Source organism: Etheostoma spectabile, chromosome 11 (assembly GCF_008692095.1).
Source record: "Etheostoma spectabile isolate EspeVRDwgs_2016 chromosome 11, UIUC_Espe_1.0, whole genome shotgun sequence".
NCBI classification, from domain to species: domain Eukaryota; kingdom Metazoa; phylum Chordata; class Actinopteri; order Perciformes; family Percidae; genus Etheostoma; species Etheostoma spectabile.
In genome coordinates this window covers 16,342,288-16,356,875 of record NC_045743.1, presented here as the reverse complement: position 1 = coordinate 16,356,875, position 14,588 = coordinate 16,342,288, and the positions used below count along the sequence as shown (strand labels likewise).

The following is a 14,588-nucleotide window of genomic DNA, read 5'->3' as shown; positions in this document are numbered from 1 at the left end:
AAAGGGTATTTGTGTCTTTCAGCTCATAGTTTTAGCGGCAGACTGTGGTACGTCCCCGATGTTGGAATCTTCTACGGTGAAATACAGTCGCACTTTTACACCGTTTAATGGCAGCATTTTAACCTTATGTTTCCTCTAACGTTGAGTTTCTAATAGCACCGGATTTTAATATGCGCTGCCTTTCCACGGCAATCCACCATAGAGTTATCAGCCTACTTTAAGTAACAGCGACAGCAAACATTTATTTCACTCTATTTTTATGGTTAAACTTTGAAATTGAACTGCTGTTCACATGCATTCCGAACCGTGAGTGTTGATCCGTACAGACCACGAATAAACTATGGTACGTAGCGCCAATAAAAAAAAAAAAGGTTAAAGATTTTTGGTTCTAGCTCAGAGGATGTTTCCGGAATCGAGTGGAGTTCAGAATGCTAACACAAAGAAGCGGAAGATGAGGGACAACCAGCCGAAAAGGAGGGACACCCGGCACAACCTCTGGCGGGACCAGAATGATCCCGTAATTATAACGTTGCTGATATGGACTACAAATCAAGCAAATTAATATATATATATGTATATATGTATATTTACATCATCTTAATACTTTTCACATAACATACTAATTTGCCTCTGTTGCGTGTCCCTACATGAAGCTTGATGCTTTAAATGAAGGGACAAACAATTGTTGTTGCAAAATGGCTTCAACGTGAGAATTTGACATCAAATTAAAGTCAAGAAGTTAAGATCATCTCAGTGAACAGTAACAACGTAACTGTTCCCTTAAAACAACAGTCAATGTGTATAAAAAATAAACATTGTATAACTATTATATACTGTATCAGAAGCACATGTAGGCATACTGTAACATGTGATCACAAAGAAAGAAATTAAATTTAATTCACAACCAGTACATTACTCAACTTGTTTTTATATTAAGATTCACAGTAAATATAAATCATCAAATCCTTCATCAAACCAGAATCAAGAAGCAGAAAAGTGCTAATGTTACTCCCAACATTGCAATAACGTGTAACACTACTTCAAACATGCATCTTGTCACACCACTTTTTATGCAAAGTCATCTATGTAAACATTGGAAAATGTGAAAAATGAATGCAAACACAAAGTTAGACAGGTGATTAAGAAAACACCAAGATATCTGTGTGATGATTGTGCTGCAATGGAATCAGACTTGAATGACAGATCATGGTGAATAAAAATAATTAAAGGAACTGACCAGTGATCCTGGATCAGTGGTTTTCTAATAGGCTTCATAACCATAGAAACTCTTTCTCACAGCATTAGTTTGGTCTCACCTGTTGATTACAAGCACATCTGCATAGCCAAGTGGACCCCACTTTCAGGTCACCAGGCTAATATGCAAACCATTCTGATTTTCACAAATTATTAATTTGTCACACAAAAAGATCAAACAGACATAACGATTTGAACTTGCACAGACTTCCAAGAAAAGTACAACTGCATACAAAGATGTTTAGTTTTAACATTTGAACAGACAGGCATTGGATTATCTATCAAGGCAGATAAAAACTTCAAGGCAAAAAAAACCAAACTTTATAGAGTCCATTCATACTCTAATTTAACACTGAGGCACAACCTTGTTCTGGAGGTGAAGAGGTAAAAGTTTTAAAGCACATTTTAAGAAAGGCATATCAGGATGTAATGAAAAATGCTCTCAGGGTAACACGCAAGACTCAATAATTTGAAAAGTTTTGAAGTGTTCGTGCATATGTGTTAGAGACTTTTGAGCCTTTTTGTGTCTTGATGCTGAAAGTGTTTGTTTCTACAATAGGTATGTGATGTAAGCTGTCTTATCCTATCTTCCCTCCGTGTAAACCAGACAAAGACCAGCACAGCACTGATTCCTTGCTCACAGACCAAAGGAGTCACCCACGGTGGATATGTAGCCGTCTAGCTGTCATGGCTGGACGGGCAGCACTAATTCTCCCCATACCTCTTCCTTTTCTGTTCTTAATCCGACCATGTCACTCTCGCTCTCTGAAAGGCTAGTGCACAAATAAACAGCAGTTTCATTCAGACCCAGAGACCTAGCCTTGTTTCTTTATGCAGCACACGTTGTGACTCCTATCTCCCTGTACCTGTGTGTAAATCCCCTCTGTGTCAAACAGGGTATTTGGAGGCAGGCAGTGTCCAAGCTGCAGATCACAGCAGGCCAGACAGACACATCCTGCTCCGATATTTCTAAAAGAAGATGGTTACAACAGTGACAATGTACACTGCATGTTTTGTCCAAAGTCTGTTAGTCTACCTGTCATTTAATGTGTTATCCTGGTCACAATCCATTTTCTTTTCAGGTTGGGCTAAATCTGAAAAGCCAGTGTGCTAAAAAAAAAAAAAGAGTGGCACTTTAATCAGGCACTAAAGCCGCCATCAGAATTGGCAAATGAAGTTCTTTCATCTACTCTCCCCAGTGATGGTAAAGTTTAATGTCAGCAGTTCATTCTGCCAGTGCCAGCCACAATGAAGTTTAGCAAAGGTGCATGCTGATCAGTTAATTAGACCAGTCATCAGTTACAGCAACTGCAGTGTCTCTTTCATGTAGATTCTCATCAGCAATAGTGGCGATTATGCTGAATATGGCTGTATTTCAGGGGGTTTTCACACCCTTGATTTGTTTTACTTGAACAAAGCATTCTAATAAAATCAAATCATTCACATGTAGTCCATTTGTTTTCAACACTGGGAATCATAGCTGTCATCTTTCTCCAGTCTGATGGTGAGCATTGGGTCAAGACTTGGCCCAGTACCTGGGTACAGGGGGTTTTGAGTGGGGCTCCCAATCAGATTATAGCTGAGGTTTTGGTTCTGGTAGGAGTTTTGGTGACCTTGCTGATTTGGATGTCGGCTGTTGTGGTACATCACTGAATGATGATGACTACTGCTGGTCTTCTTGGGCGCCCAGTGGTACCGATGGCAGCACAGTGTCACCACCACGGTTAGAGTGATCAGCAGCAAGAGGGCAGCGCCTCCCGCCAACACATAGTACCAGTAGGCAGAGACGGGCTGCACCGCCACTGTGTCTACTGTGGGCTCCATCCCAGACATGGCATCCCCTGGAGGGCAGGAGGACACATTACTGGTTGGCACTACGGACGAGGGTTGCAGGCATGCAGGCCGCATTGGAGACTTAAAAGCTGTTAATTGTCTAACTGACTGTTCTGCTAAACCCCTCCCCAAGACAGTGATTATCAAATCATAGCTTATTAACCTTAACTTGGCATGGCAGGTGTGTCAAGCTTTGGATTTCTCCACATGTTAGATCTTGTGCTTGGGACTGTAACATACTCTGCATTTTAAGAGTTTGTAGGATGTTTTGTAGCCCTTCCAAAACCAACCACATAATTTATTAGCTAAATAAATCAAAACTTGTTTTTTCCTTAGATCATCACCTGGGTAGGACAACAAATCCTCCAAACCGTACAATGATACAGGTCATTTATTTCTAACCACTAATATGACTTGTAGCATTTTTGCCCAAATATGTAAACCAGATAAAATGGGGATTGCGTTTTAAAACATGTTAACGTTGTGAAACGGTGCAGTTTGGTTAAAAATAAATAAATAAATAAACTACTTGGTTTAGTTTAAAAAGATCATGGTTTTGGTAAAAAATGGTACATGTTTTACATTACTTCATTTCCGTTTTACTTCCAAACAGAACATGAATCCTGGTCTCCTGGGTGAAAGTTTTGTTCGACCCATCCACCTCCTAACATGAAATATTTACACTTCGTAAACTTCCTCCCTGTTTTGCTCCTCCCATCATAATTGCTACGGCCACAAGGGGGCGCCACTAATGTATTACTATGATTTATGTGGGCGTTTTTCGGGGTTCATGACATTTTTGCCTAGTACATGCAGCTTTTAGCTTAATTAGCTATCTAGCAACAGCTATCAAATCTAACATTTCAGCCAGAAAAACTGAGTGCCAGTTAGAAATGAGAAGCCTGCTTTTATCTACCTCTGTCTAAAATCAAGAGTGTATTGTTTTCATCAATATCTATTTTCTACAGCGGGTAAAAAAAACAATAACAGCTTCCACATTTAGCTCACTTTACCAAAATGTAAACACCCAATTGCATACTCTACGGCAAGTCATCGTCATTAAAAAAAAATGCTGATATGTCAGTATAATTGAAACATATATGCATGTGTTTCAATTACACTGGTTTAACCGGTTGTTGCAAAGGTCACAAGCAGTAGCTTCACATTGACACGCAGAGGCTCATGCCATGCGCTAAGATTAGCCATGATTATGCATAGAGGGCTGACTTGGACAAAGGGCGGGGAGTGTCAAGTGGCTGTATTTGGTGGGACGCAGCTGCTTTTATCAGGGCAAGATCACATTCAAGGGAGTCGAGTGAAGGGAGAAAGAGATGAAAAAAGGAAATCAGAGAGAAATTACAGGGGTAGAGAAAGGATAAGAGAGAAGGCATTACTGGAAGAAAGAATAGAGTGAAATAGAGAGGGGTGGTAGAAAGTGAGGAGAGAGGGTAGGAGGGAGGGGAAATGAAGGGAGAGAGCTAATCCTGCTATAATATCTTTAATCCTGCATTAGAGGGTTTGTCTGAAACTTCAATACTCTGTCAACTCACTGTGAAAGAAATCCGCTGAGAGAGAGGTTGTGGAAGAAAGAAAGACTGAGAAAAAGAATGGGAGAGAATGAATGAAGGTAAGAACGTGAAAGAGAAAAGAACGAGCAAAAGAAAGAGGAAATAAAGCCAGGGCAAGCAAGAACTAGATGGAGATGAGAGAAAAGAGAGAAATAATGAAAGGCCAGAGGAAGGGGAGGTGCAGAGAAAGACAAAGAACCTCAAGGAAACAAGTGATCTTAATTTAGTCTTTTTTTTTCTTCTTTTTTTTTTTTAAAGAAGTTCAGACGTACTCTTTAAGGGTTTAAAATTGACTTTGATTGTAAAGCTGCACTCTAAGCAGCCTGCACAGAGAGCCTTCCCACAGATGATTTTTAGGGCTGCACAATTGACCGTTACTTTTCCTTTATTCCATCTTAAGGGGAACACAGGGGAACGTTTCTCAAGAGCACGACTTCTAAAGTGAGCTCAAACGTATGGCTTTTCAGGAACCTTCGAGTTTCTGAATCACTGAATTACTATACTATCTTTCTCATTCAAGGTCTTCCACGTCACACATCAACAATCTTTTAAATGAGATACTTTCACAGAGTAGAGTTAATTGTCCTCTCTATAGTCCAACTGAAACCCAAATTAGCTTCTTTTCTTTGTGCGTGTGTGTATGTATGCATGTGTGTGTGCGTGTAGCATGGTCAGTGTGCCGCCAGCCCTCTCTTTTCAGAAGCCAAATGCTTCCGTGTTGCCATGGATACATAAACCCAACAGTGTGGCACACTAGTTCATGTCACACCCCAATGAAGCTGCCACTGTAGTGTTTGCCGGAACTGTATGGCTATTTCACATATTTTAGATTTTCACTAGTTCTCCTCGATTTTCACTTATGTTTTGGCACTTTTATTATTATGTTGCATTGATGATAAGAAATTCTAGGTAGATTTCAATTAAAGTCCATTGGTTGTCCTGATCCCTGCTCAGTTACAAAGGACTCTCTGTCAGGACCAACATTTCCTCACTAGGGATGAAGTCAGTTCGACTTTTTGATTTACATGTAAATTAATGGAATTAAAATAATCTTTCAATAATCTTTTGTCTATGATGATTTACTCAAACTCTAGTTTCAACCTCTTTTTCACCTGCGGGATATTGGCAGAAACCCTGCAGTTCACAGCCACAACCCACACACTAACTCACATATAAAATGTAATATGTATATATATATGTATGTAAGTCTTGAATGGGGTTCAACTGCATTTACTAACCCAAAAACAAACACTTTAGTTCTCAGCTCATTTTTCAACCGGCGTTCCATGTGAGGAATCTTATCCTTCTCTCTGGAGCTCAGTCTCATGAAAACAAACGTATGCTGGAACAGACACTGTTGTCATGCTGCGAGTCATGTAATACATGCTCAAGATCCAATAATCTAAAAACCCAAAAGCATCAGGTCAAATACCTAGCGTATGAGTCAGGTGAGTACAGTTTTCAGAGTTAGGCTTTTTACTATTTTGGGAATGGTATTTTGGTTTTTATTGAATTGAATTGTGCTGCTCATGTATCTGACAGTATTCAAAGAATGTTTCTGATCTATTCACACACTAGGAACATGCGCTCGGGCGTGCACACACACACACACACCACACACACACACACACGCTGGACAGTGAACAGTTCTACCTTTCAATCAGTTGGGATCAACAGCAGAGTTATGCAAGAGGAGAGGAGAGGAGAGGAGAGGAGAGGAGAGGAGAGGAGAGGAGAAGAGAGGAGAGGAGAGGAGAGGAGGAGACAAACTAAAATCAGGCAAGGAAGGAAGATAATGAAAAGGACTGGTTGAGAGGAAAGTAGAGAAGCAGATAGGACGGTAGAAGAAACAGAAAGAAAAGGGCAGAACAGGGGGATAAGAAATATTAGGCAGTAAAGAGATGGAAAAAGAGAGGCTCCTTGTATGGTGTAACATGGTGACAGCACATCAGAAAGTAAGAATGAATGAGGAACGAGTGTGCTGTTCTCTACAATTAGGAAGTATTTTGGGTTGGACAACCTGGTTGAAACCAGACCAGACTGAGAAAGACCAGTCTGTTTCACTTTGTCTCAACAGTGCAAACATGACAATATTCCTATGTCATATTTTAAGTAATTTACCATAGAAGGAATACAAAAAGGAACACTGTTAGTGACGTAGTAACTGTCAGTAATTCACTGTGGGTCTGTGCACACTATAGTCACACTCATTGTGTTACATACATACAAGTGACAGATCACACACAACATGATGCACACCATTAAAGACGTATCGAACTTACAGAAAAACTTATCCATCTGTGGGATGTGCAAATACACCCATCATAGTGCTCAGTCTGCCAACCTTGCTGTTGTAGTAAATCATCATGTGTAGCTATTTGTTTGTGTAGTAGCAAAACAGTAACTTTCTGCCAGCCCAGCATGCAGGGAGTCATGCTGGAACAATGCAGTGGATCCTTCCATCAAATTGCAACGTTGTCACTATCTCTTTCTTAAACAAGATTAAAATCCACATATTACATTCTATCAATAAAGTAAACTCTGACACAGTCTTAAGCACTGTTTTAAAACTTGAAAGTGCATAGTTACACTGATGTATTTTACATTGTTCAATAACGCAAAACCATAGATTTGATTGGAAGTGATGTAAATGCGCAAAGGTAGTATTTTCAGTCAGAATAAGTGTGGTTTATGTCTCTTTAGGTGTATGTAACATATGGTATGCACTAAAAAGGTTACTCTGGGCCAGTGCAGTGCTGCGAGCTGAGCGTAGCAACAAGCAGAAAGCACACAAAGACGTTTGGCACATGAAGTACAAATGGAACAAGAAGTTGGACTTACTGGTTATGCCAGGAGTTAAGGCAGGGAAAGGCTCTGGAAAAGAGAGAAAAAGAAATGTTAGTGATGATGGTTAGTAGCTGTTATGTGTGACAAAGCAATAAAAGGATAACCGCTGTAGGATGAATGGTGATTAAAGTTCAGATGACTCGATGTGAGTTCATACATTTTAACTCCTGTTCACTGGAGATGCTCCCAGACAGAACTTTGGATTTCATCACCTATTGTTTCAAGTCTTTTTACTTTTGGCTTTCAGAAAGAATTTTATACACTTAACGTTGTGTTTACTGTAAAAGAAAGTAATGTTATGCTGATTAGTCAATCACTTTCATGTCAAGAGCTTAAAAGGAAAAGTGCTGCTTACATCATTAAACAGTATATGAGAGGGTATTATGGATCCACTAGCTTCGACAGGCCTTGATGTCAGTGTCACTCTCTAAAGAATGAGCTGAACCCTAAAGATAAAATATGAGCATGACATGATTTACTCCTTTTTGAAAAAAATCAATAAAGATTTGCAAAGTTCCGAAATGAAATAGGAGTCTAAAGGTCCATAAATCCTCCTGGATGACAGTACTTTTTTTTTTTCAAAATGGAGAAAAGACGAAGAGAGGAAGACAAAAGAGTGGACTGACAGGGTTAGTTGGAAGACAGGAAGCGGTCCTCCCTGAATGTCTCTCTCGCTTTGTGAGTCTGTCATTTTTGACTTGCTCTTACTATCTTCTTTTTGCTTTGTCATTCTACATCTCTTCTTCCTGTGACTGCTCTCTCTCTGTCTTTTCTTCAGGTGACACACAAGGTGTTAATGGCAGCAGGCATGTTGGGTAGAGAAGAAGAAAGATGGGGATGTATGGAAGATGGGGGTGAAAAGAGTCAGGGAGGGTGAAGAAAAAGGAAATATAGTAATGGGAAGGAAGGGTGAAGGTAAGTTAAAGGGTCACTGAAAGAGGGACTGAAATGTATTGCTGTTTATTATTTGCCAGAGGATACATCATCTATTATGAAAGCGAAAGAGTGAGAGAAAGAGAGAGAGAGAGAGAAAGAGAGAGAGAGAGAGAGAGAGAGAGAGAAGATGGAAAAGAAGAGAGAAAATCAGAGGGAGAAGAGAAAATGGCAGCACAAGTACAGAAGTTGCAGCACTGTGTTGAGAGATGATGGGTAAAGGAAAAAAAGAGAGAAGATAAGGCATGAGGGAGTGGGTGATGGTATAATAAGAAACACAGAATGGTGGAAACACAGAGGTTGGAAAAGTAAAAGAGGTAGGGGTGACCATGTCATCCCAGATTAAAGCCCTCAGTAACAACAGTCTCGTTCTGACCTGTGATTGTATTATCTTATCTCTCTCCTACTGGATGATAAATGTAATATTTAAATAGGAAAACTGGCATCTGAGACTCAGACCCACAGAAAGAGTTACAACATTACAATGCCAGAGCGAACAATGGAAGCAGTGCGGCAGATATGAAATATTGAGAATATCCAATAAAACACTAAAGAGTTATAGCCATTGACACATCCTGATCTTTAGTTCCTAGACTAACAGCATATAACTCCAGTTCAGTAAACCATTCCTGCCTGGTAAAAGCTCAAAGTGAGAGTAACCTGACGAAATCATTAGTGTTATTGTTTTAAACTCAATAAAGCTCCTCCAGAGCTACAGAAGACTTCATTTCACAGGCTAAGTATTACTCCTCATGACTAGCAAACTGATCTTTAAGTGTTAAATCAGTTTAAATCCCATTTAACAAATCTGCACAAATGTACTCTAGGTCTCATTAAAACACACCATCATCCCATGAGGTGACCAAAGGAAAAAACTCAGTTTGTGTTGTAGTGGATACAAATTTAAATGAACAAGAAGTTGGACAGAGATTAGACGTATTAACACCAGGCTCACTTAAATAAGGTTAAAAGAGAAGCAGCTTGAAATGTGGGTAGCCACTTTACAAGAGTGTGTGGGTGTGGGTCTTAATGCGTTATGGTTATTGATGACAAACACTGATGGTAATCATTATACATGTGTGTGTAGGCCAATATGTGTGCTCACATCAAGCTAACTATGATTGTCTTGCTGTGCTGAGTGAAGGGCTGCTCCGCTACATTAAAAGATAATAATAAAGAAAATAATATTCCCATTAGCTCCCACGGCAGAGACAACAAATCGTGTGTGTGTGGTGTGTGTGTGTGTGTGTGTGTGTGTGTGTGTGTGTGTGTGTGTGGTGTGTGTGTGTGTGGGTGGGTGGAAATTATGTTTGTCAAACAAGGACATGTTGAGGATTTTAAACCTAATCTGACTCTGTGGGGTTCAGGTAAGTCTGTATTTTTCTGTTACAGTAATACCAAAGCTTCCATTGTTGAAGCCAATCATTATTAACAGTAGTCTGGTTGACCAGCTTGTGTCTGTGTGTAAGAGAGAGAGAGAGAATCTCTCAAGCATTTCATTCCCATAATAACATGCACAAGCACACACATTTGCTCTATGGCTAAGCAATGGTCCAGACTCAATAGAAGACAAGGCTAGGGTTAGAGAGAGAATGAGAGAAGAAGGCCCAAAGGCCTTTTTTGGCCTACTTTCCCTTTTTTAATATATTTTTGTGTATATATAATGTGTGTGTGTGTGTGGTGTGTGTGTGTGTGTGTGTGTGTTTGTGGCTATGTATTTAAACAAGAAACATTATGAGGTTTTATCCCTTTTCTCTCGCTCGGTCTCTGGTAAAAACATGGAATAAACAGTGTGGAGTATAGTTAGAGAATCAGACGGATAGATAGTTAAATAGACAGACAGACTAACTGACTGACTGATTGACTGAATGAAATTAGCATCTTGATAAATGGACAGACAGGTTATGGGACTTACGTGTACACTGCTCCAGCTCAATGCTGTTGCTCATGTGAATGTTATCTATTCTGATGTGGCCTCTGGTCGGGTGATCAAAAAAGCCCTCGAATGCCACCTAGATGATAGAGGGAGAGATATATATCACGATAGGCTCTTTATTATATTAACAGTTACAATTAAGTGATCAGTAAAAAAGTGGATAAACCCCAGATGATCAATAGACATAGAACTACTATACATAAATATTTTAACAGGAGTGTTAATCTCATACATTGGCATTTAAAGTGTCCCTTAATCATACACTTTGCAACTAGACTGTGTTTCTGTCCCTGGTTATGTGCAGCAAAGCTCAATGATGGTAAATGACTGGTTCCCAGTTTAAAAACAACTACCTGATACTCCTTAGGACTTTGGGGCAGGATGGTGCGGCCCTCCCTCCAGTGAGGCCCCTGGTCTCCTTTTAGAGCCCATAACAGCGTCTCCTCCTGGTCGCTGTCCCTCAGAAGGACCCTCAGGCTCCCCTGTGCTTCCCCCTGGAGCTGGTAGTAGAAAAGTAGGCAGAGCGGGCCTTGCTCAGGCCCCACCTCGGGGCTCATTAGCCGGGCTCGCTTGCGCTGGGTGTGGGCGCCTGCATCAAGGTGGAGGTAGTTCCCTGAGAAATCTGGAGGAAATTAAAAGACGGAGAGGTGGCAGATGCTACGTTTTTATAAGGTATTTCAGATTAATGACTTGTAAAAAATGATCGATTAGTGGCCTTTAAACTGATTCATCATCGCTCCTTTTAGCGTAGGGATGTTAATGTGAAGTCACATGTGTGGTTTTGTCAGTGCTATTTGCATGATTTGTGACAGTGCTGGTGCACAAAGCAGATTCCTAGTTGCTGGTGAAACAGGCCCAAACTACAGTTTGATGTAGTAATGCAGTGGGATGTGGCTGCTGAGCATTTAAGGCATTACCACCATAATTCTATGGTATGAGGCTTAAACCGCAAATGAGACTGCCATTTCATCATGGCCGCTAATGGATATGGACACACACACACACACACACACACACACACACACACACACACACACACAACACACACACACACACACGCACAAGCAGTGCTGAAAAGCCCTAATCATTCTGAATGCTGACGCCTCGTTTTGTTGCTCTTCCCGTTTTTTGCTACTCAGTCAGCACAGCCATCATACCAATAGTCACAATGCTTGTGAACGTGTCGTGTATCTGTGCGTGTGCTTCTGCCACACACACACACACACACACACACACACACACACACAACACACCAGTTTTTTGTGTTGTTTTTACATCTAATTCACTCTCTCCTTTGAGCGCAAATAATTAATGAGCAGAAAGCAAAGATGGTAAAGAGAAGAAAGGGGTGAGTGAGTGAAAGAGTGAGAGATTGAGAGAGAGAGAGCGCGAGAGAGAGAGAGAGAAAAAGAGAGAGACAGTGCTCAGTGCTCCCCAACCCAAACAGGACCATAATCATTAGCTTGCTGCTGTGGTTGGTTGTTTGTCTAGTTTGTCTATTTTGGCCGCAGAGTAAAAGCTTTGCTGGAGCTGCAAATAGTCTTTTTATCGACACACACAGTAGATGCTATGTGTGACACCTCATAAGGGGAGAGAGAGAGAAAAGAAAGAGGAGAGAGAAAACAAACAAACAAACAAATCTATCTATCTATCTATCTATCTATCTATCTATCTATCTATCTATCTATCTATCTATCTATCCATCCATCCATCCATCCATCCATCCATCCATCCATCTGCCTACACTACCTTCATCTCTTTTCTCCTTCTCTCCCTTGGCAGATTTTGCAGCACATCACACTTAATGAATAATGGATTTGGGTTGAGGTAACTCTGTTTCTTAACTTGAAGGCAATGAAAAAGGGGACCTCAATTACCGTTGCTCATTAAGTACAGTTAGAGAAAGTTGCAGTGTTTTTCTGTTTCTTCTCGTTTGATCTTGGTGAACGTACAAAGGGAGGGAATTAATTAACAACTCTCCATGGGAGACATAGGCAGCGATGCAGAATTGGCTCTGAGGGAGGGAGGGAAATGTGTGTCTGTGTGTGTGTGTGTTGTGTGTGTGTGTGTTGTGTGTGTGTGTGTGTTGGCGTCTGTTTGCATGCTTCATTTGTGGGTATTTTTGTTTATGTTTTGAATCTGCAAGTGCGTGTGTGAGTTCATCTGTCAGTCAAAGCCATGTGTGTGAGTTTGAGTTCATTGTTTAGCAGTTATATAGGTATGTGCAGTATGCAAGTTTAATTGTAGAGATGTGAGTGTGTACAGTATGTACGTTCACAGTACAGGGCTTAACGGCAAAGGGCTGAACGGCAAAGGTGGGCATGGGCAAAGAAGTAGTGCAGAAGGAGTACACGGTGAACTATTTGTGAAGTACTATACTTGATTCCTTACTTGACTAATCACCAGAAAAAAGGCAAATAGCTTCAAGTAGTTTCAATGATCTACTTGATGATCATGCTGCATTCATTTCAATAACATTTTGAAAATGCATCCTGCCTCAACGCTACGCATCAACCCTGCCTCCTGAACATAATGGCTGCCTGGATTAATTCGTTCACTTCACAAGACTTTGACATCTGAAGGCTGGGAATGTCATCATGAGTTTCTGCATGTGGTTTCTATAGTTTTAGAATCAGAAAAGCTTTAATTGCCACAATTAAAAAAATTCCACAAGTACACTGTGTAGAATTTGGTGAAAAAAAGCTACTAAAACACACAAATCATGCTTGAGATGCTGTGAGTGGGAAACAAATAAAACTATGTTGTAAGATAATGTTTTGCAGATAGATACAGTATGAACATTTTGTGTCTTTTTCAGATATCAGATTCAGATTGCTCATGTAAGAGATTTCTTCTTTTAAAGTTCGGCATATGAAACAAGTACTTAGTATAGTTCACGTAATCAAATAATCCCTTTTTGGATCATTATATTGAATTACACCGTTATTCCAGCTTTAAACACTTTGGGTTCAGAGTGGAAAGATAAGATCATAGAAAAAAAAGCTGATGGTTAATATTTTGGATCTCTGTGACACCTTTTGGATCACATCAATCACTTCAACTCAAAAGGATATCATCAGGAGTTAGACACTGATTATGATATAATTTGGTCTCTTTTTAAAGTTATTTCAACCCTCCCTTATTCTCATTTCCTCTCCTTATCAATAACTTATAGGGTGAGGTGTTTCTTTTGCTGAAAATCTCCACAGGGTATAGTTTTGCAGTGTTGCCCTATCTGAGATCAAAAGAATAACTTATGAGCTCTGTTTGGGTTGGATTTTCTCTTTAAAAACCCTAAAAGGGCTTTTACTGTCAAGGGTTGGGAATTTGATTTGCATATCGAGACAGCTTCCAGACAGGATGCCGCGCTAATGTTGCTGTAGAACAAGACTTAATGTCATGTTGCTGTCTAAACCAGAGACTGGGACGCTATGTCAATTACACACACACAGACAATGTTGAGGCAGCAATGTAGAGCCTTGCCTTATGTCACGGCCCTGTCTGTTTATAAAGGAGCTGCTCAGTCAACCAGAAACTGAATGGTTTTAACAGATACAGAGAAAACCTAGGTGAATGGAAAGGTTGTGCGTTCGTGTGGGGGAAAACAACCACACACCTTGAGTGTTTAATACGCAGGCAGTCCTATCTTGAGTGTGTGTGTGGTGTGTGTGTGTGTGTGTGTGTGTGTGTGTGTGTGTGTGTGTGTGTGTGTGTGAGCGTGTGTCTGTGCTCAGGGGGAGCTGAAGAGCCAAGGCAGCACTTCTGTCTAAGCCATCATCTGACTTATCAGACCGCTTTGGGCAATGTGTGTGTGCCTTATGGATGTAAGTACAGTAAGCCTGTGTGGTGTGTGTGTGTGTGTGAGAGAGAGAGAGAGCGAGAGAGAGAGAGAGAGAGAGAGGAGAGAGAGAGAGAGAGAGAGAGAAAGAGAAAACGAGAAAGAGAGACAGACACTGATAGAGAGACAGGAGAAGTAAGTGAGTCATTGCGTATGATGGATAAAACAGTCTTGGTTATCCTCCTTCTGTCTTATTAAAGATGGACAGATGTGGTAAAAGGCAAGTACCACTTGGGGAAATAGGAGAGAGGTCAGCTAGGAGAAGAAGGGGTAATCACAGTGATGGAGTGAGAAGAAATCATATCCTGTAGTATGACTTAGAGCTGAAAAAGAGATGGATGACTTATAGAGGAAGAATGGAATGAAAGAAGCATGGTAA

The 14,588-nt window shown here is 40.5% G+C and overlaps 1 protein-coding gene across 3 annotated transcripts in view; it reads right to left on the bottom strand.

Annotated features, from left to right (window-relative positions):
• LOC116698005 (neuropilin-2) overlaps positions 1–14,588 on the bottom strand; it is a 100,326-nt gene that overhangs the window by 9,779 nt on the left and 75,959 nt on the right. The window contains exons 14-17 of one of the 3 annotated variants that reach the window (XM_032529700.1): positions 10,725–10,993; positions 10,351–10,447; positions 7,497–7,529; positions 589–3,095 (exon numbers count right to left, since the gene is read on the bottom strand). In XM_032529700.1, coding sequence (XP_032385591.1) covers positions 2,716–3,095; positions 7,497–7,529; positions 10,351–10,447; positions 10,725–10,993 — 779 coding nt within the window. In that variant the 3' untranslated portion in view covers positions 589–2,715. Of the gene's footprint in view, positions 1–588; positions 3,096–7,496; positions 7,530–10,350; positions 10,448–10,724; positions 10,994–14,588 lie in introns of those variants that run through there. The other 2 variants (XM_032529699.1, XM_032529701.1) reach the window with 2 other exon arrangements.